The 26,689-nt window shown below is 34.2% G+C and overlaps 1 protein-coding gene across 2 annotated transcripts in view; it reads left to right on the top strand.

Moving 5' to 3' along the window:
- LOC307189185 (uncharacterized protein) overlaps positions 1 to 26,689 on the top strand; it is a 347,413-nt gene that overhangs the window by 279,937 nt on the left and 40,787 nt on the right. For both annotated transcript variants that reach the window (XM_079927001.1, XM_079927000.1), the window contains exons 5-7: positions 10,717 to 10,781; positions 16,563 to 16,626; positions 25,323 to 25,398. In XM_079927001.1, coding sequence (XP_079783127.1) covers positions 16,593 to 16,626; positions 25,323 to 25,398 — 110 coding nt within the window. In that variant the 5' untranslated portion in view covers positions 10,717 to 10,781; positions 16,563 to 16,592. The remainder of the gene's footprint in view (positions 1 to 10,716; positions 10,782 to 16,562; positions 16,627 to 25,322; positions 25,399 to 26,689) is intronic.

The following is a 26,689-nucleotide window of genomic DNA, read 5'->3' as shown; positions in this document are numbered from 1 at the left end:
ACATTTTATTTTTTCAAATATCCATGGCTATATTTAATAGTCTTTTAATGCCTTGCTTCTGTTTTTTATTACCTCCATTATTTTTTTAATTTTTTAATTATGATAAGCATAAATATATCCTATAACTGATGGTTCCAATATAGGGAATCTTCATGAGTCTGATTCTGTTGTTTGATTGTCTTCCAACTCTCAGTCATATTTCCTTCTTCTTGACTTTTCATAGACTAAGTTGCTGAAGTCATATTCACTGTTATTTTACATGTTACTATAAGATTTGGTTTTAGGCTAAATTTATTGATAGAGAGCTTTTTTTGGTTCTGTGAGACACATGAGGGCACTAAGCCACTTGGTACTAAAGTCATATCTAAGTTTGTAATTACTTACACCATAATATGTAATACAAATCAAATCCTATGTGAAAACCAGCTGGAGGTATGAATTCTCAGAGGTGTCACATCTCCCAAAGGAGGACTATAATTTAGTTTATCTTTCATTGAAGGTACAGATCTTTGGGAATCCAGTTTTATGCTTGGTCACTCTGCACTAAAACCGTCCTCCATATTGCATGCTCACGTGCTTGTAGATTGTCTCCTGTGGATGGCCATCATCAAAAAGTCTAAAAACAATAAATGCTGGAGAGGGTGTGGAGAAAAGGGAACCCTCCTGCACTGTTGGTGGGAATGTAAATTAGTAGAGCCACTATGGAGAACAGTATGGAGGTTCCTTAAAAAACTAAAAATAGAGCTACTGTGTGCTTCTGCAATCCCACTCCTGGGCATATATCCAGAGAAAACCATAATGCAAAAAGATACAAGCACAGCAGTGTTTATTGCAGCATTATTCACAATAGCCAAGACATGGAAACAACCTAAATGTCCATCGACAAATGAATGGATAAAGATGTGGTATATATATACAATGGAATATTACTCAGCCATAAAAAAGAATGAAATAATGCCATTTGCAGCAACATGGATAGACCTAGAGAATATCATATTAAGTGAAGTAAACCAGACAAAGACAAACATCATATCTTATCACTTATATGTAGAATCTAAAAAATTGATACAAATGAACTTATATACAGAACAGAAATAGACCCACAGACATAGAAAACAAACTTATGGTTTGTTATGGTACCAAAGGGGAAAGGCGGGGGTAGGGATAAATTAGGAGTTTGAGATTAACATACATACTAATATATATAAAATAGATAACCAACAAGGACCTACTGTACAGCACAGGGAACTATAGTCAATATTTTGTAATAACCTATAAGGGAAAAGAATCTGAAAAAGAATATATATATATACACATTATATATATTATATATATGTATATACATATATAACTCAATCACTTTGCTGTATACCTGAAACTAACACAACATTGTAAATCAACTATACTTCAATAAAAATAAATAAAATCAAAAGGTAAGACTGTAAAAAACAAACATAAACAAACAAAAAGTAAACCACTGAATTCCTTGAGATCTTCAAATCCCCTCATAGTAGGTGCTGGCTTTGGCTCACTTGCATTCTCTATTTGTCTTCATCCTACTCTTTTGGTCTCATAATTTCCCCTCCTTTCTTGCAAGTCCATTTATATATTTCAAAGTATATGCATTGCTATATTTATCAAGTATTTATTTTGTGGGAGATAGGTTTGCGGGATAAATAGTCTATACCGTTTGTGGGAAATTTTGTCAGCTATATTTTGCAGAGTAAAAAAACATTTTTAATTTGGTAACTTAAAAAATAGGCCATTTATATATCTTAGGATTCCATGGGTCAGTAGTTTGCCCTGGGCTCCCCTGGGAAGCTGTAAGGGGTTCTTCTGATATATCAATGATCCCAAGATCAGCAAGAGAGAGCAAACCCAAATGAACAAGAATCTTTAAGCCATTCCTTCCATCATATTAACTATTATCCCATTAGTCAAAGCAAGTCACATGGTCAAGTGCAGATTCAACAGTTAATTAAAAAGACTCCACCCTTTTTATGAGGAGCTACAGTGTCATATTGAAAAAGTACCAACAAAGTAAGAGGAGGGGAAATTAATGGCTATATTTGCAATATACTACAAAAAGAATTTCCTTATTATTGATTTGTGTCATTTTCCTTTTTATGTGACATTTATGCCATCCTTTTTAATTTTTAAAATAGTCATTATTAGTCACTTAATGATATTGAAATATTAATATATGCATCTGAATCTAAAGCTTTATAAGGATAGGTGAATAACATTATCATTGTATTACTAGTATAATTAAGGGAATGCTTAAATATGTTTGTATTTACATAACTTTTAACTGAAAAATATATTTTTAAATATTCATAAGATTCTGTTCTCATAATTTGTTAGATTAGAAACCCTGGAAAGTATAATACTGCTTAAGAAAATAAATATATATCATAGACTTTAATGAAAATAAAGGAAATGATAAATGCAAAATTCAGCATAGACATTATTTATAAAACAGCAAAGGAAAAAAAAGGTTGCAGTCAGGGGTAGATCCAAAGAGATTTCAAATTAGTGATAATATTACTTCTCTTAAACTGGGAAGGGGTTATCTGGAAAGCCCATTGTGTGTTTTATGATAAAATATAACACTGCAGTATTGTGCAACAGTAAGATATTGATTTTGTTCTCAATAAGTGTGACTAAATCAAATGGGTAGCCATGTTTAAAAGTTGAATTCTTGTCCTCTAATTCAAACCACATACAGAAAACAATTCCAGTAAGATTGTTGATATTGAAACCAAGAAGGACCCTGCAGGCCTTCCCGCAGACAAACCCCTCTCTCCCCAGCCATGTCCCCTATCTCTTGTTTGTAGAAAAGCTTTAGCCTCCTAGGCCTTCCCTGAATTCCAAAAAGCAAACTTAATTAGAGAAATGAGAAAATATAGACACAGTGGAAAAGAAGACAAATAATAATAGTTTAGCCATAAAACAAAGTCAAGGATTTTTAGTTCCTCCTCAAAGGCTATATATAATATACTGAGCCACATCCACTAGTTATTTTGCAGATACTAAAACTTCCACCAGGTGGAGGACCTTAACTCATGCTGACCATTAACACATGACCCCCAGACTGGCTGGAGCCTGAAGATTAATAATGCTGACTCCTCTGACCTCACATGGTTACCTCACCACCCACCAATCAGAATTATGCACAAGCTAAACACATACCCCATGACCCTCTCCCTCACTTTGTCTTTAAAAACCCTTTCTTAAAAGCCATCAGGATATTCAGAATCTTTTGAGCATGAGCTGCTTATTCTCCTTGCTTGGCCCTGCAATAAACTCTGTGCTTTCCTTCTCTACAACCTGGTGGGAGCCACATGGCACCAGATAAGCCAAGTAGACCAAAATAGCACTATAAAGATTCTGAAAATTAACTGCCATTGCACCCACAGTCCCCAAACTAGGCCAAGACTAACAAACTGAACCTAAACAGGGCGACTATCTGCTAACGTAAAATATTTAAATAGAACTAAGGGAGTCTTAACATAATAGATCAGACATCTAAGATACGATTTTTAAAAATCATGTCATAAAAAGAAACAAGAAAATCACCACTTGAATAAGAAAAGACAATCAACTGATACCAACATCATGATGAATCAGATGTTGCCATTTTTTGACAAGGATTTTTAAAGCAGAGTCTGAGCAGACTTTAGAAAACTGACACTCTATATAAAATATCAATGAGAAATTCTCAAATTTCTCCCATATATTTACTTTATTTCATCACTTAAAAACTAAAAATATATATTGAAATCATTATCTATCTGCCCCAAACAATGAATATTATAAATTACCATTTTCTTTGTTATAAAACTAAAAATAGAAAGTTAAATTTGTATGATTTCTGGAATATTTTGCTCCATAAAATTTAGCAGTGCAAATGCACTGCACAAAAATTTTGAATGTTACAATTTAATTTTTGTTTTCACATATAAGAAAATTAACTTAAATAAAACAAAATAAAATTCTATACATATTGATATCCCTAGTTAGTAAGTATTTGCTAACAGACTAAATAAATGCTTCTGTGATGCTCTCATTATGCTCACATTATGGAAATGCCTTGTTTTTGTTTGGTGAAGCATAACACATGTCCTTGAATGTGTTTTCAATGCTATTTTTACTGATTATTTTTGCATTTAATTTCATCGACTTATGCAAACATTTGGGTATGCTATCTCATTTTTCTTAACTGCTACACTAATCCTAGTTAATCCTAAAATATAACACAGGTCTTTTTCCATGGGTTTATTAACATGCCAAGATGTATCAGTTCAATACGTAGCCTTGTATTTTTAACACCTACTGTTGTCATACTTTCTTAGTCTCATTTAACACATGCATCTCTAAATTCTCATCTGAACTCCAACTATCCTTTTTTGTTTCCTACTTTTTCCCTGCGTAAATCTCTCCCTTTGTCACAGTGTTCTTTTTTTTTGTTCATTTGCATAGAGCCTTCATATATAAGGTTACATAATAATATAGGTTATATACATATGTAGGTTACTACCTATGCGAGGTTATATAGTATAGTGGTTAGAAGTATGGGCTCTTAAAGTTGGCTAGACTCCCTGCATTTAAATCCCAGTTTTATCTCTATGAACTTTGGAAAGTTTATTAACCCCCTCTGTTTCCTCATCTATTTAAAAGAAAGGGGCAGTAATATGCCTGCCTTGGAGACAAAATAGGTAAAAAATTTGGATCAGTGTCTAACAAATAATGGGTGATCAATATACAGTGGACCCTTGAACAACATGGGTTTGAACTGTGTGGGTCCACTCATGTGCAGATTTTTTTCAATATACAGTACTACACGATCTGTGGTTGGCTGAATCCATGGATACAGAACCACAGATATGGAGGACTAACAATGGGACTTAAGCATCTGCTGGTTTTGGTACCACTTGTTGTTCAAGGGTCAACTGTATCAGTAACTATTATTCTTCAGACTTAACTGGTGTACACATGGCTGTGGTATATCAATCTGGAATGATGATCAACACTTTGCCTTTCTTCATGGTTGACTCATTTCAAATTCAAAACATCCATATAAAATTATTATTCTTCCAGCTCCTCCTGTAGACTTGAAATTTCTATCTTTGACACATACATATGATTAGAGTTTTGTAATTATAATTTGAATAATCATACTCATTTGAACCATGTACCCATTCAGTCATAAAATCTTGAGAGTCATCTTTTATTCTTATATCTGTCATTCCATTAAAAGAAACTAGTGATCATTCTCTGAGTAAATATGTCCATAACATATGTATGTAACATATTCCAATTTTACACGAAAAAAGAAAATCACCATAATTCCCATCATCCAAAGTTATCCACTCATAATATGTACAGGTAGAGCTGTATTAATTTGGATTCATAAAAACATACTTTTTCACTTTGTTTCCAAAAGTATTTGTAAACTGCTCATAAAACTCACTATATTGTGTCACTTTTTACATGCCAATATTGTGGAACTGCTCTATACCGTTGGTCCCCAACATTTGCGGCACCAAGGACCGGTTTCATGGAAGACAGTTTTTCCACTGATGGGGTGGGGGATGGTTCAGGCAGTAATGCGATCGATGGGGAGCAATGGGGAGCGGCAGATGAAGCTTCACTCTCTTGCCCGCCACTCACCTCCTGCTGTGCGGCCCGGTTCCTAACAGGCCGCGGACCGATAGCAGTCCATGGCCCCGGGGCGTTGGGGACCCCTGCTATACAATATGGCTATTGAAGTGTATATTTAAATTAGCTCTAATCAAATAAAATTAAATTAATTTTCTCACTGGCTATATTTTAAGTGTTCAACAGACACATGCAACTGTGTTATACTATATTGGAGAGAATAGATATAGAACATTTTTTTTCATAAAAAGTTCTATTAGATTCTATGATGTTTGTGGGAGAAGGGCAGCTCTCAACCAGGATATTGACAAGCCTTCCCTACCATTCAGCTGGGCTCTGTGGTAGCTCTGTGGGCACATGGCTCAAAAAGATGTGGATATTTAATGGAATAGCATATTTTATATTTTGCCAATTTTAAAACCCTTAATAATACTTTGGATGAAAGCATTTAATGAATGCTTAATCCTTTTTGTAACAGAAAACTAAAAGAGTAAATATCATTATTATTATTATGTTATTAGGTTTACAGAATTGGATTTAAAATGTTTCAAAAATATAATGCTGGATAAAATAAAAGCTTTAAAATTTAGTAATGATTATTAAAAACCTTTAATATATGTTTTAAAACAAGATTACATGGCAGTAGATGAGAGATATGATTAACAACAAAACAGTGGAAAATGATGTCAGGATCTAGTGGTATCAGTTGTTGGAAAGTTTAATGAGTCAATCATTTAAAGCAGATGCTAAAATAGCAGACATAATCTTGTTTGCATTAATGTAGTATAAACAACATCACAGAAAATAATCACCTAACAGCAATCCATGTGGTATAAAACAACCCCAAGAGGATTTTGCACGTTAATAGAAAACATGCTATTTATCTTTAAAGCATTGAACTTCACACGGTCCAGAGTTCATAGTAAACACTCCACAAAAATTTTGAACTTCAATCCTAAAGAGCATTTAGGGTAACAGTGCAAATTAAAGAGATGAGAAATACACATCACACAGACACTCAAAATAACTACACACTTACAAGACACAGTTCAAGGCAAGGTGTGAAAAATGTTTAAATACTTAGCTGCCATCTCTTCCTTCCCTCCTTCCTTCCTTCCTTCCGTCCTTCCTTCCTTCCCTCCACACATATTCATTGGTTATTGTGTCAATAACAGCCATGGAAATAGGCATGACCTGTGAGAAGGAGAGTAGATTAACCCTATGTTGTTTCAAATTGCAAAGCTAAGAATATTTCAATTATAAATGAGGAAGAGCTAAACAATAATGGACCAAGCTGCTTGTTGTCTCTTGAATTGCAATGTCTTTTGGTGCATATCTTTTGGAAGATTTTTAAAGGCCTCAAATATAACCTTATATTAACGTTGTATAGTTTGGTAAAACGTTCATTACTAGTGACATATCAAAGTCTAATTTTAATGCACAGTTTACCTAGCACTCATTTTCATTGTAAATATTGATGTTATTTAGTATATCTTCATTGTGAATTTGATCCTTTAGCATTTTAAAGATTTATATTAATATACGTTAATAATTTCCAGATGCACTTAAATGTCTCTGATAGAAAATTGGGATCCCTGATAAACTGATTTGTGTTAACTCTGCATATGCAGTTTTTATTTCCTCTTTTTTTCAGTCTTCTAAATGCCTTTATTTTAGATCTGTTGCTTTTATATAATTTAAAGTCATATTTTATTTTGTTATTAAATCAGATAGCTATTTTTCTTTAAGTATGTGAGTTTAGTCCATTCTCACACCCATATGTAACTATGATAGATATGTGTAATACTATTTCTGTATCTCATATTATTATTATTTTATCTTATAATTTCTAGTTCTTTGTTCTTTAAATGTTTTACATTGTACTTCCTTTTCTTAATTATGTGATTTTATTATAAATTTAAAATTAGAAAGGCTTGTATTATAAATGAGCTATATTTTATTAGAAATAGTCTCTGTAAGTTTAGAGATTATCCAGTAATTCTTTATTATGAACATAAATTTATATATTTCTTCTCTCTTGACTTATGCCCCCTGATTTTATTTAATTGTACAACTATTCTTAGTTTTACCTTCGTGTTCTTAGGTATAATTAAAACTCTTTTTGATTCCTCATTTTTAAATGAACCATTTATTGAGGTACAACATACATGCTGAACAATACACAAAGCATAAATATGCACCAAGTGTACACATTAGTGTAAATACCACTTGGAATCACTACATCTCTAACTATGGTTTTAATGTAATATTTTGAAATGATCATTATTAAGAGTTTGTAAAGTGATGTTAAAGGGAGCATTGTGAAATATACAACTGAAGTCAAGATGGAAAACATTTTTTTGCATTAAGTTTTCTATCAACCAGCTATGCAGGCTTCCCAGACTCGGCTCCGAGGCTTGCCTCTCCAGATACTAGAACTTGACTATGCCTGTGAATGCTTGAGGGAGCATGAGATCAATGATAATTATTTGTTTTTCGAATAAAATACCCTAGAATATTCTCCTGTACTAATTAGGACAATCAAATAAAACAGATAAAACTGATAACTTTGGAAAGGTGGCCAAGAACCTATGTTCACAGTATGATTAAAAGAAAATTATGCCCTCTCAGTGCCACTCTGTTTGATATTATAATCAGTAATTGTTTTACTAAATTAATTCCATTCTGCATGGTAAAAATATATTTTGAATTAAAATTATATACTCTAATAGTTTAATAAGTATTAAATAATCTAGAATAACTTCAAAATATATACAATGAATTGATGACCTCAAACCTCTCTTTAGAAACTGGTTGTGTTTAAAAATAAAAATGAAAAAAATGTAAAAAGCTTTTCACAAAACGCCCACATTAATACCTAACAGAAGAGAGAATAAAAATAATGTGCCTATCACCACTTCCATAAATAAGATGGAGGAAGCACATATAATGTAATGCAGTTTTTTCTCTCTTTATAAAATTAATTCATTTTTATTTGTTTATTTATTTATTTTTGGCTCTGTTGGGTCTTTGTTGCTGTGCACAGGCTTTCTCTAGATGCGGCGAGCAGGGGCTACTCTTCGTTGCAGTGCATAGGCCTCTCATTGCAGTGGCTTCTCTTGTTGCAGAGCACGGGCTCTAGGGAACACGGGCTTCAGCAGTTGTGGCACGTGGGCTCAGTAGTTGTGGCTCACGGGCTCTAGAGCGCAGGCTCAGTAGTTGTGGCGCACAGGCTTAGTTGCTCCATGGCATGTGAGATCTTCCTGGACCAGGGCTCGAACCTGGTCTACTGGATTGGCAGGTGGATTCTTAACCACTGCGCCACCAGGGAAACCCCTATAAAATTAATTTATTAACTCTTCTTGAGATAACTTTGATTTTCTTGTTTCTTTTATCTTATTCTCTAATTAATATAATAATTTCACCTAGAATGAACTCATTGAATATTAGTTGGTTTGGGTGTGTTCAAAATTTAAATTATGCACGTAAGAAGCAGATTTTAAAATATTTGTTGAAATGAATGCATCTTTTAGTCAATTTCAGTCATAAATATATTATTATAGGCACTAGTGGTTAGCATCTCAGAATGACCCTAACAATTCTTTGAGTAATTACCTAATTGTTCTCTTTCACTCACTAGACTCTAATGCCCATGCAAGCTGTAGATCATTTCCTTACCAATGATTGTGCCTGGCACAGAAAAGTTTTCATATTTTGGTATGAATTAAAATGTAGACATTAGATTATCTAAATTAATCAACTTCTGATTAGCCATGCCTAAATAATGAAGACTGAGGATTGAAGATTGTCTCCAAACAACCAGTCTTCAGTATGATCAACAGTGATCAATTGTCTCTGCCCCATTACTCATCATGGCCAGACTTCCCTCCACTCTCTCTGTGCATCAATTATAACCGACAACTACTCCCACGTTAAACTTTGCCTTTATGTGCTGATGTGTTCTTAAAATAACATGAATAATCAAGAGTTGACTGGCAGCATAAAGTGAACTTGACAATTTATTCAAGAATATCAAGTAAATGTGTTTAATCCATTAGGAAAAAAATCTTACCTCATTCTTTTGAAGTACTTTCTCTCACACTCTTTCCAGTATTCATCTATGTCTTCATGATAAATTATATCAAAGATAGCTTCTTTTGGTAATTTTCTTCCCTCTAATAGTAGAACTGTCTCTTTTTTGTAAAATCAGTCACTCTGTCACAGTAATTTTATCATTTTCTGTTCTTCTATATTATAAACAAAAGTAATAAAGAAAATCACTCTTCAATTATTGCCCTCCAAAATATATGTTTAAGCAAATCACTCAACTTGGTCTTTTTTATCAGTATCTTATTACATCAGATTCTTTAATAGTCACATATATTTTTATTATAACTGGATCACATGTATTACCATTTCTGCTTAAAATAATTTTTCCCAGGGAGGGAAATAAATAGTGCCTGTGATACACCAATGAATAAGAGAAAGACCCTGATCTCATAAAGCTTACATTTATGTATAGAATTATTGTCATGAATATTCTATGAAGAGAACATAAAATAGGCCAAAAGGAAAGTGTGATGGTTATTCATTTAAGTAGCATGATGAAGTAAGTACTTTCTGATGATGTGAAGAATGAGTGTAACCTGAATGAAATGAGAGTGAGGGCCATATGGAAGCAGAAGAGAAAGAGTTAGAGATTGCTTTTAAAGTGACAGAAACAGATTAGAACCCAAAGTAAAAGCTCAATATGCATTAGAAGAACTTCCATCAGACCCACATCTCTGAGTGTGCAATTGAGTGCTAGAAAAGAAGTGTGTAAGTAAGGAGGAGGATATCAATGCTAGAAAGCTCTTAAATTCTGGCTGAAAGTCCTCCTGCTTTGGCAAAACACAAGTAGTTTTAGACATTGACAAAGTTGTTTCTTTGGGAATTTAAATCAATCTTAGCTTGCATTCTATTTTGTTTTGGCTCTAAAAATTCATTTGTTTCCTTTATTCACTCAGTGATTTGTGTTTCCCTTTTGTTGATCTGTGTTTGTTTTCTTTACTGAAGCTTGGACAGTTAAGCCTGTTGCCTGAGAATACATTCATATCACGTTTACCATGGACTCACCTCAGGTATGTTTAGCTCAAAATGAATTCCAAAATGTTAAAAAGCTTAGGGAGATTTAAGACTTACTGATCTTTAGCTGACTGGATTTTACAATGGCCAGTTAGGAATTGTGATATATATCTGTCTATATTTCAGAACCCTTAAAAGTTTTTCAAAAGGAGAGGGAAGTTGAAGATCATTGCTGAGGAGGCAGCACACAGTCTGCTGCAAATTGGTCCTCATTTGTTATTCTGCTGTGTGAGAAGGTGATAGTGATACTCCTACATTGCCCTGGGTTCAGGATTTTGTTGATTCATGTTAAGACCTTGATGATTGGGCTCTCAGGATGCATTCATTGCACACATACTTGCAGTCAATGTCTGTAGAAATGTGTGTCTTTTTTTACCTATCTAAAAAACTTTGCCCAAATTTCACTATCTATGACAGATTTTTTTTAATAATTTGTATAGTTGTAACTGTCTTTTCACTGAGGCTGAATTTTCTTCTCTGATTTTCCTTTTTTTGTTTTTTAATTGACTTTAGGGAAAAGAGCAGGAATAGATATGCCTTTAATGACTTATCTTTATCTGAAGATTTTTTTCTCATTTTTAACTATACTCTGAAAATACTAATATCAAAATATCTGAGTTTTTCATTTCAACATAATTAGCTTTGGCTCAATTCATATATATGCTAATAATCTTTCTTTACTGTTGACACTGATCATTTATCAACACATGAAATTATACAACAGACAAATATGGATAAATGAAGAGAACCCTTCAATTAGTGTCATTTTCTTGAGTATGTCAAATGTACATTTTCCTGTACTGCCAAAAAACATCATGACACCTGTCCTTAGCCAGCCATTTCCTCCAACTATGATTATTGTCTGTCATAGTTACACAATGATTCATCTCAATATAAAAAAAGGTATTACAAAAGAGAAGAAAATTTCACTCTGGGAATCTACTTTGGTGTTAACCCAGAGAGAACAAATCTGTATAGTCGATTACAATAGACTTTCTGGGGTTGGGCTCAGACTTCTCAGTATAGGGTGGACTGAAAAGAAGATACATGAATGTAAACACATTAAGTTCATTTCTGAATGTGAAACTGTCAAATGCAATATTAATGATTTAGCCTTTGGATATAGTATATTTTTTCTTGCTAAAAATAACTTTATCTTTTGCTTTAGGCAAATGTAAATACTAATGGGAGAGAATCAAAATTAACTTTCTAGCACTCAAGTCTGAAATGATTGATCAATCTAGACTAAAGCATGTATGTGCCCTAAAAACTTTTACTGTACTTTAAAGTATAAAAATAATATTTTTTACTTTCCTAGTTATGTATCATCTTTATAATCTTCTCACCCTCTTTATTTTAAGTTATTTGAGCAAAAAAGTTAATTATAAGTATTATATATGCCATGGATCTACTGACAATAAAAATACTAATGTAGCCTACTACCTGGATTCACTGAGCTCATATTATAGTGAGAGAGACAATAAGATAAATAAAAAAATTCAACACAGTGCAATGACAGATGTCTTAATGGCTTCTTCAGGATGATTAAGATAAAATCACATGTTCTTAGTATAGTGTCAGTTAATAGTGCATTTTAAACTTAAATAAGCAATTGGAAATTTCAATAAATGTACAATGGCATATTTTACACATCTTATTTTAAAACCTAATTTCTTCCATCCTCTTTTAAAGACCCCCAACTTAGTAAACAGAAGCCTTAACTGAGGTAGTTATTTGCAGAGTGTTCCTTAATTGTCATAGCTTACACTTATGCAGATAAGGCAAGGCATAAATATTACAGTTACCACTTATTTAAAGTACAAGGACAAAAACTCAAAGGTTTGAAACTAATTTATGCTACAGGCAGCACATCTCGAATATAAAGCAAAAGAATGTTGCTGAACTTGCTGAACTGTTGTCGATCACTTGTCTCTGCCTTGGTTTTAATACTTGGTATTCATGGACTTTTCTGATGAATTGAAAAATCTTTCTGTGAGTTTCTTATGAAAGAAAAAATATCACATTCCCCCAGGCTCAAAGCCCCAGAGAACGGGTAACAGCAGGGGAGTTGGTACATACATACAATCCAGGCCTCCCAGCCATAGGAACGTCTGGGGCAACAGGCAGTAGTTGCACTGGGGCCTGGGACCCTGTCCTCCAGCTGCTAAGGTGCTCTGCTTGCCACTCTGGCCTTCTACCTGCCCCCTGTGCAGTGGCAGAGACTTGCAACACTGGGCACTGGAGAGGTGCCCACATGACCCTGTCTTCGCCCCACTGTTTCCCTCCCCTGTGACAGCAGAGATTGTGACATAGGAAATCCCAGAGGCAGCTGGAGAACCTACCATCCCAGTGCCCCAGGCAACAAGGTCAGCGACCTTGGTAGCAGTAAGACACCAAAACCCCTGGAGGCAAAAGAAGCTATGAAGAGGGGTTGGGGCAACACCTCTGACAGAGACGGGTGGAGGGTGGAAAGTGCAGACTCTCAAAATTAGAGGCAGTTTTTGATAAGAGAAAAGAAAGAGATAAGAGAAACCAAAATCTTCTGCTATAGCGACACCTACTGGAATGCAAAAGAAAGGCTTCATTTGAAAAGGCACATCTGATAAAGGACTATTATCCAAAATATGCAAAGAACCCTTAAAGCTCAACAACAAGAAAACAAGCCAATTACTAAATGAGCCAAAGACCTTAACAGATGCCTCACCAAAGAAGATATACAGATGGCAAATAAGTATATGAAAAGATGCTTCACATCATATGTCATCAGGGAAACACAAATAAAAACAACAGTGAAATATCACTCTACACCTATTAGAATGGCCAAAATCCAGAACATGAAATGCTAGCAAGGATGTGGAGCAATAGGAACTCTCATTCATTGTCCAAACCTATAAAATATACCAAGAATGAACCCTAATGTAAACAATAGAGTTTGAGTGATTATGATGTGTCAATGTACATTCATCAATTATAACAAATGTACCACTTTGGTGGAGGATGTTGATAATGGGGGAGGCTGTGCATGTGTGGGCACAGGGGCTAATGGGAAATATTTCTACTTTTCAATTTTGCTGTGAACCTAAAACTGTTCTAAAAAAATTAAATCTTTAAAAAGTTATCAAATTTGTTAATTGATTTTATTATTAATAAGATATAACTTCCTTTGTGTTTTTATTGGACAGATATATTTGCATATACATAAGTAATATATACATTTTTACCATTATCATAAGATATTCTGTGTTTTTAAGATTTTAAGAGGTTGTTATATAAGAATATTAACATTTTACATGTTTATGAAGAGTATGTTTTTCCAAGTGTTTTATTTTGTCATTCTTAATATATACATGATTTAATGTTTTATGTCTGAGCTTTATCTTCTTTATTTTGCTTTTGTGTTTAGGAAGATTAGATTGATTTTCTATGCCTGCAGAACAAATATTCCCAAAATTTCATGTATTATTAAAACAAATATTTATTAGCTCATACTTTCTATGCTCAGGAACCTGGATGTGGCTTAGCTAGGTCCTATGGCCCTGAGTCTCACAAAGCTGCAGTTAAGGTATCAATCAAGATTGCAATCATCTTGAGGGTCAACTGGGAGAACTTCCAAGATCATCCAAGTGACTGTTGACAGTTACTCATACATTGTTTGACTGAGGACCTCAGTTTCTCACTGGCTGGAGCCTTCTCATAGGATCACTCACCACATGTCAGCTGATGTCCATTAGAGGAAGCATATAAGAGGACAAGAGTGAGCAAGAGATGGCAAGGGATTTAAGTCACAGTATTTTGGTAACTTGATATCTCATCACTTTTATTATTCTGCTTAGAAGCAATGCAAAGTATAGCACACATTCAAGAGGAAAGCGTTTCACACATCCACCCCAGGTGGCAAAGATCATTGGGAGTTATTTTAGAAGCTGCCACATAGACCTTTCACAAATCTTATAACAATTATTTTGTATGTATGTGTATGACATTCTTTTTTGACTTCTGGTTTTTTGTGAGATTTTAAAATTTAATTTGTTACATGTTTTTGCTAAGATATTTTGGTATGAATATAAAATTTACATTTTATACATGTCCTCAAATATATCAAAAAATGGAATAAGCTTTAATAATCACTGTCACAAAATAAAGCTTTTCCTATTAACTTGACTCAGTTTAGTATAAGCTTTTTCTTTTTGTGTGTGCCATGTTGTATATTCTAATTCAGGAAATTTATTTTCCTTTGTAATTAAAATTACAAGTGGAATTATTAACACTGAGTAGATGAATATTCAATTATGGATTTTGCTTTACTGAAGTCTTTCAGGTATACTTTGCTTATGTCCCTCAAAACTATCCTATCGAAGTTTTATAACTATTAGGGTCAGAATTACTCAAACTATGTAAAAGCCTGGAAAGGAGAATTATTTTTTTAACTAAGCATAAATGTGAAAGCTAAAATTTAAGATGATTATTTTAGACAAAAGGGATTAATTTAAGGCTATATCCTTGTCACACATACCATATCCTTAAGTTAAGACTATATGGCATTTCTAATTTTTTTTTATATTTGAATGAAGATACAAGTATAAAGGCAATTTTAAATAGTGATTCCTCTCTCTTCACACTGATATAGATCGTCTGAATATTCATTTCTAATTACCCACAGAAAGAAGGCATGTTTTTAAACTATCAAAATTGGACTCTTTTTTTCCTTTAAATTTACAGAATACATTGTTGTAAGAATATGTATCATTCCTCTGTTTTTACGATTTTTTTTATGTCAGCTATTTGGTTTAAGTCCTAGATCCTGGACAATATTTTCCCTTGTCCTAAAAATAATACTTTATTGAATAATCTCAAAATCATATTCTTGATGTTTATTTTAAAAACTACAAAATTGTCATACCTATGACAATGTATACATTTTTTTAAAATAAACTCTTACCATAATAGATTAATTATTGAGTTCACTGAAAATATCCTTCTATCTCATGATACACAGATGTCAAATATCCTGTAATAAAATACTCTTTTAACCTATGTATCAGTAAAACCAGTTGAAGGCTTCAAGGCCGCGGGAAATCATCTCATCAGCATATAAAAGTTCATAAAGGAAGTGCCAAGACATCAGGATCTCTGTAACATTCATCTTCTAATTTACTTTGGTCCCGTCAGTAGACTTGGTATACTCAAGAATCATAGATCTTTAACTTTCAAAATGACACTTCAAAGGAAATTGGTGAGTGGATACACAATGTAGTTTATGAAGATTTTCATACATAGTCTTAGGAAAATTATTTTTGGTTTATTCGGATTACTCCTCAAATGAAAAATAAGAAACAAAGAAATAGAATTATCGTCTTTGGCCAAGGATACACCCTTAGACATTCTGTTATTTAGTAATAGTTTTGCAGACTTAACATTTTGGTGAACTTTTAGGTTAACAGAGAATTTTTCGTTTTTAAAGCTAATGTTAAACTCTGTATATTTTATTCTAGGCAAAGCCAAAAGACTTTCACCCAAAAGAAAAGGTGACATTTCCACTTTGTACAGTCTGCTAAAAATGTCACACAAGCTAGAGTTTTAATCCATGTTGGTGGGTTACGCACAGATTGATTTTAAATGTAGCATTTTATTGCTCTAGGAAAAAAAGCATTTCCTTCAAAATAAGATTAAATAGATATGTAATGGGATTTTAGTTATAGAGTTGAATTTTTACACATATTTATTGGTTATTCTATATGAAATTTCCTTTCTGCATTTACTTCTGCTTTAAATATCAGATATAAACACCCTGAAGGGCAGGTGCTGAAATGGCAGACAGACTTAATTCCATCTGTGTAAAAGGTTAGTACCACATTGCAATGCTTAGCATAACCTTAAAAATCCATAATTTAAACTCTGTTTCTAGACTGTTTCATCCTTAAATGTGATTGAGTAATATATATCCTAGCAAGTTAAACATATAGTATGGGACATCATCTTATTTTCATAAAATAATCACACACAGCACAGTTGTCATAATTTCATAAGCTCAGAGTAAATAAATATATTTTTTTTGTTAAATCCTCACAGCCAATGCAAAAAAGTAGTTTTCCTATTATTAATTCTAATTGTACAAAATAGATTTACCCTTATATAATGTCATTCCAAAAACTTAAAAATATTGATAATGATAGTGAAAAAGTATAAAAAGTTTTACTTTCCAGCTTAGATCAGCTTTACTTCACATGGAAGATTTCACAAATTCCAACTGTATATATTCTCATATTGTATAACCCTTGCAGACAATTAAACTTTTCATTGTTTAATATCTTCTACTTTAGAGATTCCTTCTGTCAATATGAAGGCAAATTCATTAGAAATATTATAAAATTTATTCTTGTACTACCTCTATATGATCTGCCATTCCACTTACATGAAATTAATTTCTCATTATTGGTATTCATACCTTTTGCTGAAATATGTTCTGCTAAATTTTACTAGTGATAAAAGTCCCTCAGATTTTGAGCCAGTCCCACTCTATCCATTCCTCCCCTCAGAAAAACAAACAAAAAAACCAACAAACAAAAAACAAACAAACAAAAATTCTTCTCACAATCCTATTTTCTGTACTGTTTTGTTTTTCTCCTCCCATCTTGCCTCTTCATAGTATATTTTCATATCCATCCAGACAAAAGCAATCACTTCCAAATTGTTTCACCAGATTTATTTACATACTTCACTCATTCAACATATTTATCTTTGAAGCAAAAATTTTTTTAAAGTTATTTCCAGTAGCTGCATGGATGGTTGGAAAAATTATTCTCTCATGTCAAAAATTATTTTTTGCATTTCTATTAATTCTTCCTTTCTTATTTAAAATGTATATAACATGATTCAAAAACTGTAAATTATTATAAATACTACACTGAATTTAGATTGTGTACAATTTTGTTGGTGATTTACTCTTTTAAGACAGAAGGATGTGATACTATTTTGATATATGGTCTAAAGCAGGACTATAATCCACACGTAAAACTGCTAAGTAATTAAATCAGTTCTATACTCAATATAACCATTCTCTCTTGAAATCAATTTAAATTTTAATTAAGAAAAGAAAAAGTTCCCTTCAAGACAGTAGTTAAGGAAATTAAAACAATTAATATATTAAGTAATATTTTTAGAGATGAAAAATCTTAAACGTGTTAATGGCAGTGTTTTACGTAATTAAAGATGTTCAATTGCCAACATCAGCAACAAGTACGTTAACATAATATTAAAATTTTCTAGGATTATTTTATTATTTGTCATTCTGGCAGAGTCCATCCCAGAATTAACTTCTTAGTAATTATAAAAGGCAGTCAAAATAATGGATGCTCTGTTGCACTATTTCACTCCTATGCTGTCACTCTCTCATCCTATGAACTTCTGAGCACTGGCATCATAGCTGTGCGTTCATCTTTGAGAGGCCAAGGACAAAGAGAGAATAACTATGAGCATTGTAGCATACTTCAAAGTCAAAGTTTAATTTGTTAAATTTTATAATTGGCAAAATGCCAATAAATTTTTCTGAAGACCCTAGTCTGAAATGTTGTAATACGAACTTTTTTGGTTATTGATCAAACACATACAAATTTCCAAATAGTATACTGGCACATCACTCAGTAATTAATAAACACTGTTGGATTCCATTGTTATAATGAGGATCAATTTAAATTCTTATGTTTTGGAAACATCATAATAGCTAATAATAAATCAGAGCAAATCTATTGGCAAACAAAAAGCAAGACCCAGTCATGTGACCCAGACCTAAGAAAAGAGTGCAAACTTGGAAAACCAAAGTGTAGCCTATGAAGTTAGCTGCTTTTTTTTTTTTTAATAGATCATTATTGGAGTATAACTGCTTCACAATACCGTGTTAGTTTCTCTTGTACAACAAAGTGAATCAGCCATATGCATACCTGTATCCCCATATCCCCTCCCTCTTGAGCCTCCATCCCACCCTCCCTATCCCACCCCTCTAGGTCATCGCAAAGCACCGAGCTGATCTCCCTGTGCTCTGCGGCTGCTTCCCACTAGCTAACTATTTTACATTTGGTAGTGTAGAGTCCATGCCACTCTCACTTTGCCCCAGCTTCCTCCTCCCACCACCTGTGTCTTCAAGTCCATTCTCTATGTCTACATCTTTATTCCTGCCTTGCCACTAGGTTCATCAGTACCATTTTTTTTTTGATTCCATATATATGTGTTAGCATATGGTATTTGTTTTTCTCTTTCTGACTTACTTCACTCTGTTTGATAGACTCTAGGTCCATCCACCTCACTACAAAAAACTCAGTTTCGTTTCTTTTTATGGCTGAGTAATATTCAATTGTATATATGTGCCACATCTTCTTTATCCATTCATCTGTTGATAGATATTTAGGTTGGTTCCATGTCCTGGCTATTGTAAATAGTGCTGCGATGAACATTGTGGTACATGACTCTTTCTGAATTATGGTTTTCTCTGGGTATGTGCCCAGGAGTGGGATTGCTGGGTCATATGGTAGTTCTATTTTTAGTTTTTTAAGGAACCTCCATACTGTCCTCCATAGTGATTGTATCAATTTACATTTCCACCAACAGTGCAGGAGGTTTCCTTTTTTACCACACCCTTTCCAGCATTTATTGCTTCTAGATTCTTTTGATAATGGCCATTCTGACTGGTGTGAGGTGATACCTCATTGTAGTTTGGATTTGCATTGCTCTAATAATTAGTGATGTTGAGCATCTTTTTATGTGCCTCTTGGCCATCTATCTCTCTTCTTTGGTGAAATGTCTATTTAGGTCTTCTGCCCATTTTTTAATTGAATTGTTTGTTTTTTTGATATTGAGCTGCATGAGCTGCTTGTATATTTTGGAGATTAATCCTTTGTCCATTGTTTCATTTGCAAATATTTTCTCCCATTCTGAGGGTTGTCTTTTCATCTTGTTTACAGTTACCTTTGCTGTGCAAAAGCTTTTAAGTCTCATTAGGTCCCATTTGTTTATTTTTGTTTTTATTTCCCTTTCTCTAGGAGATGGGTCAAAAAGGATCTTGCTGTGATTTATGCCATAGAGTGTTCTGCCTATGTTTTCCTCTAAGAGTTTTATAGTGTCTGACCTTACATTTAGGTCTCTAATGCATCTTGAGTTTATTTTTGTGTATGATATTTGAGAGTGTTCTAATTTCACTCTTTTACATGTGGCTGTCCAGTTTTCCCAGCACCACTTATTGAAGAGGCTGTCTTTTCTCCATGTATGTTCTTGCCTCCTTTGTTGTAAATTAGGTGATCATATGTGCATGAGTTTATCTCTGGACTTTCTATCCTGTACCACTGTTCTATATTTCTGTTTTGTGCCAGTACCATACTGTCTTGATTACTATAGATTTGTAGCATAGTTTGAACTCGGGGAGCCTGATTCCTCCAGCTCCATTTTTCTTTCTCAAGATTGCTTTGGCTATTCGGGTTTTTTGTGTTTCCATATGAATTGTAAAATTTTTCGTTCTAATCTGTGAAGAATGCCATTGGTAGTTTGATAGGGATTGCATTGAATCTGTAGATTGCTTTGGGTAGTATAGTCATTTTTACAATATTGATTCTTCCAATGAAGAACATGGTATGTCTCTCCATCTGTTTGTATCATCTTTAATAACTTTCATCCGTGTCTTATAGTTTTCTGCATACAGGTCTTTCACCTCCTTAGGTAGGTTTATTCCTAGGTATTTTTTTCTTTTTGTTGCAATGGTAAATGGGAGTGTCTCTTTAATTTCTCTTTCTGATTTTTCATTCTTAGTGCATAGGAATGCAAGAAATTTCTGTGCATTAATTTTGTATCCTGCAACCTTACCAAATTCACTGATTAGTTCTAGTAGTTTTCTGGTCTCATCTTTAGCATTCTCTATATATAGTATCATGTCATCTGCAAACAGTGACAGTTTTACTTCTTTTTTCCACTTTGTATTCCTTTTATTTCTTTTTATTCTCTGATTGCCGTGACTAGGACTTCCAAAACTATATTGAATAATAGTGGTGAGAGTGGACATCCTTGTCTTGTTCCTGATCTTAGTGGAAATGCTTTCAGTTTTTCACCATTGAGTATGATGTTCGCTGTGGGTTTGTCATTTATGGTAGGTAATTATGTTGAGGTAGTTTCCCTCTATGCCCATTTTCTGGGAGAGTTTTTATCATAAATGGGTGTTAAATTTTGTCAAAAGCTTTTTCTGCATCTATTGAGATGATCATGTGGTTTTTATTCCTTAATTTGTTAATATTTTGTATCACATTCATTTGTGTATATTGAAGAATCCTTGCATCCCTGGGCTAAATCTCAATTGATCATGGTGTATGATCCTTTTAATGTATTGTTGGATTCTGTTTGCTAGTATTTTGTTTAGGACTTTGCATCTGTGTTCATCAGTGGTATTGCGCTATAATTTTCTTTTTTTGTGATATCTTTTTCTGGTTTTTGTATCAGGGTGAGGGTGGCTCTGTGAATTTGGGAGTGTTCCTCCCTCTGCAATTTTTTGGAAGAGTTTGAGAAGGATGGGTATTAGCTCTTCTCTAAATGTTTGATAGAATTCACCTGTGAAGCCATCCGGTCCTGGACTTTTGTTTGTTGGAAGATTTTTAATCACAGTTTCAATTAGATTACTTGTGATTCATCTGTTTATATTTTCTAATTCTTCTTGGTTCAGTCTTGGAAAATTGTAACTTTCCAAGAATTTGTCCATTACTTCATGGTTGTCCACTTTATTGACATATAGTTGTTTGTAGTAGTCTCTTATAATCCTTTCTGTGGTGTCAGTTGTGATTTCCTCCTTTTCATTTCTAATTTTACTGATTTGGGTCCTCTCCCTTTTTTTCTTGATGAGTCTGGCTAAGGGTTTATCAATTTTGTTTATCTTTTCAAGAAGCAACTTTTAGTTTTATTGATCTTTGATATTGGTTTCTTTGTTTCTATTTCATTTATTTCTGCTCTGATCTTTATGATTTCTTTCCTTCTACTGACTTTGGGTTTTCTTTGTTCTTCTTTCTCTAGTTGCTTTAGGTGTAGGGTTAGATTGTTTATTTGAGATTTTTCTTGTTACTTGAGGTGAGATTGAATTGCTTATAAACTTCCCTCTTAGAACTGCTTTTGCTCTGTCCCACAGGTTTTGGGTCATTGTGTTTTCCTTGTCATTTGTGTCTATGTATTTTTTTATTTCTTCTTTGATTTCTTGCAGTGATCTCTTGGTTATTTAGTAGCGCACTGTTTAGCTCCATGCATTTGTGTTTTTTACAGTTTTTTTCCTGTAATTTATTTCTAATCTCATACCATTGTGGTAGGAAAAGATGTTTGATACGATTTCCATTTTCTTAAATATTCTGAGGCTTGATTTGTGACCCAAGGTGTGATCTATCCTGTAGACTGTTCCATGTGCACTTGAGAAAAAAGTGTATTCTGCCACTCTCAGGTAGAATGTTCTATAAATATCAATAAAATCTATTCGTTCTATTGTGTCATTTCAATCTTGTGTTTCCTTATTTATTTTCTGTTTGGATGATCTCTCCATTGGTGTAAGTGGGGTGTTAAAGTCCACTAAGTCCACTACTATTATTGTGTTATGTCAATTTCCCCTTTCACTGTTGTTAGCATTTTCCTTATGTATTGAGGTGCTCCTGTGTTGGATGCATAAACATTTATAATTGTTATATCTTCTTCTTGGATTGATCCCTTGATCATTATGTAGTGTCCTTCCTTATATCTTGTAACAGTCTTTGTTTTAAAGTCTATTTTATCTGATATGTGTATTGCTACTCCTGCTTTCTTTTGATTTTGATTTGCATGGAATATCTTTTCCCATCCCTTCACTTTCCATCTGTATGTGTCCCTAGGTCTGAAGTGGGTCTCTTGTAGACACCATATATATGGATCTTGTTTTTGTATCCATTCAACCAGTCTGTGTCTTTTGGTTGGGGCATTTAACTCATTGACATTCAAAGTAATATTGATGTGTATATTCCTATTACCATTTTCTTAATTGTTTTGGGTTTATTTTTGTGGGTCTTTTTCTTCTCTTGTGTTTTCCGCCTAGAGAAGTTTTTTTTAGCATTTGTTGTAGAGCTGGTTTGGTGGTGCTGAATTCTCTTAGCTTTTGCTTGTCTGAAAAGCTTTTGATTTCTCCATCGAATCTGAATAAGATCCTTGCTGGGTAATCTTGGTTTTAGGTTTTTCTCTTTCATCACTTTAAGTATATCCTGCCACTCCAATCTGGCCTGCAGAGTTTCTGCTGAAAAATCAGCTGATAACTTTATGGGGATTCCGTTGTATGTTATTTTTTGTTTTTCCCTTGCTGCTTTTAATATTTTTTCTTTGAATTTAATTTTTGTTAGTTTGATTAATATGTGTCTTGGTGTGTTTCTTCAAGGATTTATCCTGTCGGGACTCTCTGTGCTTCCTGGACTTGGGTGACTATTTCCTTTCCCATGTTAGGGAAGTTTTCCACTCTAATCTCTGTATTTTCTCAGACCCTTTCTTTTTCCCTTTTTCTTCTGGGACCCCTATAATTCAAATGTTGGTGCGTTTAGTGTTGTCCCAGAGGTCTCTGAGATTGCCTTCAATTCTTTTTATTCTTTTTTCTTTATTCTGCTCCTCAGCAGTTATTTCCACCTTTTTGTCTTCCAGCTCACTTATTTGTTCTGCCTCAGTTATTCTGTTATTGATTCCTTCTAATGTATTTTTCATTTCAGTTATTGTGTTGTTCATCTCTGTTTGTTTGTTCTTTAGTTCTTCTAGATCTTTGTTAAACATTTCTTGTATTTTCTCAATCTGTGCCTCCATTCCATTTCCGAGATTCTGGATCAGCTTTACTATCATTACTCTGAATTCTTTTTCAGGTAGATTGCCTACTTCCTCTTCATTTATTTGGTCTTGTAGGATTTTACCTTGCTCCTTCATCTGCAACATATTTTTTTGCCATCTCATTTTTTCTTTTTCCTTTTTCTAATGAATGGGTTGTGTTCTTGTCTTACTGGTTGTTTGGCCTGAGGCTTCCAACACTGCAGTTTGTAGGCTGTTGGTTAGAGCTGGGTCTTGGTGCTGAGGTGAGGACTTCCGTGAGACCTCACTCCGATGACTATTCCCTGGAGTCTGAGCTTCTCTAGAAGTAAGTCCAGTGGTTCGAACTTGGAGCTCCCACTGCAGCAGCTTCGGCCGGACCCCCCAGCTCATGAACCAAGATCCTGCAAGCTGCACAGAGCATCAAAAAATAAATAAATAAAATAAAAACAGAACAATAACAAAGTAAAAAATAAGATTAGACTAGGAAATTAACAGCTATGTTAGAAAAAATATAAATATAGATGAAACAACAACTGGAAGGTAAAACAGAACCACAATAGTAAAAAAGAGGAGGAGAAAAAAAAACGGAGGAAAAGCCCTTGCCTGTGGAGGGCAGGGCCTAAGCAGGGTGAGGTTTGGGTGGGGCAGGGCCTATGCTTATGACCCACAAGGCTGGCAAAGACCGGGGGTTTGTGTGGGGTGGGGCTTAGGCTCAACAGGACAGAAGGGGCCCAGAGGGTGGTGGACCCCACCTGGGAGTCTAGCAGGCTCCCTGTGCCCAAGTGGGTGGAGCAAACACCCTCCGCACCTCTCCTGCTCCTGGAGGGCCCCCCCCGCCTGCCTCTCCTGTTCTACCCTGGCCTCCCTCCTACTGCCTAGTACGAACGCAGCCTGGAGGGGACCTCTGAGGGCGTAGGACCTGGCCTGAGAGCTGGGCAGACTTCCCTGGTCCATTGGGCAGGGGAAACGCTGGACCCGCTCCCCCTGATCTGAGCCCCTGAGGGTCCCTCCAGGCATGGAAACCCTCCCTGCCCAGCCACCCCTCAGGGGCACTGGTCCTGTCTGGCCTCCACTTCTCCTCCCCTCTCAGTTCCCCCACATCCTACCGGTTCACTTGGGGGTTCTTCCTGTGTCCTTTGGCATCGGGGTCCCCCGCCATCATCCAGCAGGAGCCCTAGTTGTGGGGAGACGTGAACTCTGTGGCTTCCCACGCTACCATCTTGATTCACTGAAGTTAGCTTCTTGAAGTCATGCCCCAGACATTTGCTCTCAAAGGGATAGGCATAAATAGGTTTCCTAATACGGTGGTCTATAAACTAACCCTATATGGGTGGGTCACTCTCCCGAACTAGTGGTTGATGTGTCTGGCTGTGTGCCTGTGGATTGGCTGGGGCTGGTAGAGAGTAAATCTGTGCAGCTCATTTCAGCTCAGGTGGGCTTTGCTGGGCTCTGCTTCAAATGTCTTCACGTTTTAGAGCTGAGGAAGAAGGTGTAGCCCCTATATGACATACTTATGTCATTATAGAAGATAGTAACACAAGAGATTCAGCTAATTCATATGATAATAAAGTTCTATTTGGACAGTAAAGTTTTCATACATTCAGTGACCAAAATAAGTTACAGAGCCAAGTTTGTTATTGAGGGGAAAATATATGTTGTATACTGGGAGACACTGTAAATCAATTAGCAAATGGTGTATGTTTACATTTTTCTTGTAGGAGAAAGAGGAATTAATGAGATCAATAAAGCAATCTACCATACCTTCACCACCACCCCCCCACCAAAACAAAAAGGGTAAGATTGGACACTACTGATAATATCTGAGGCAAAAATTCCTTGCCCTGAATATTGTCAAGCAAAATAAAAGAATTAACAATTTATTCAATCTTTGTATGAAATCTATTTCAGGGCAGTTGCCCTAGTTGATGAGAAATTCTCTTTATAAACGGAGTTTTAGCTAACAATTGTGAAAGGAATAATTCTTTAGTGGAATCTGTGATTCAGGGAAGAGTCAGCAATTTATAAAACTAGTATAGAAATACTTTAGGAGATCTTTCTAATGGAGGAACTATAATATCACCATATGAGCCACAGATCAATCTTAACTTCATTAAATGTCCAATAACTAGACCTCGTGTCATTGATATGATGTAATGTGGAGCATCTAATAGCATTTGAGCTTAATCAAGCTTCTAGAGCTAGCTTTCATTTACCAAACAAAGTGGTGGGGGGGAGAACCAATTAATGACAGCACAAGGAAGCAAAAGAAACAAAGAATTTAAGACATTCTGCAAGATAACGTGCATCCATTTTATTAATTAATAACGTATTAAAATTGGGATGCATTAGCTCTAAATTAAAGGGGACTTAAGAGACATAATAGCAAAATTTATGTGTGGCACTCATTTGAATTCTAATTTAAATTAAAAAACTAAAAATATGAATTTGGTAGATGAATAGGGAAATTTTATTTTGGAGTCATTAGTTGATATCAGAGTCATTATTTTTGTATTTGTGAATGTGGATTGTGATTTTATAAAACAGTATCTATATTTATCAGATATGCTTATTAAGTTTGTAAGGGTGAAATGACTTTGATATCTGAGACTTATTTTAATGTACATTAGAAAAATTTTTAAAAGGTAGATGAATAAATATGATTAAATCTTTCTCCTTAACTCTGGGTAATTGTTGGTGGTTTGTTACATAGTTTCTCTTTTAAAATGTTTACAGTTATTATAATTTATTATTTTAAAATAAAGGAGTGCAATAGTGAAATTGTCCCATGATCTCTGTTTTAAGGATTATTGAATTTATTTTTATGACTCTTTTTTATCCATACCAATTATGCTTCATGCTAATCTTGGCTTACATTCTTTTTGTTTCTTCTTTGTAGCAAGTTAAATGTTACCTATAATTTTATAGAATGTCTCTGTTATTTTCTACTTTATCTTTTCAAGGATGAAATTAATCTTTTGCACTTTTAAACTGTAGTTTCCCGTGGTTTCATAACAGTGTGAAAATGTTTTTACTTACTAAGTATTTCATGAAAATAATGACCAAAATTCATTAATTCCATAAAAGT

Source organism: Stenella coeruleoalba, assembly GCF_951394435.1.
Source record: "Stenella coeruleoalba genome assembly, chromosome: 1".
NCBI lineage: Eukaryota > Metazoa > Chordata > Mammalia > Artiodactyla > Delphinidae > Stenella > Stenella coeruleoalba.
This window is presented reverse-complemented; position numbering and strand designations above follow the sequence as displayed.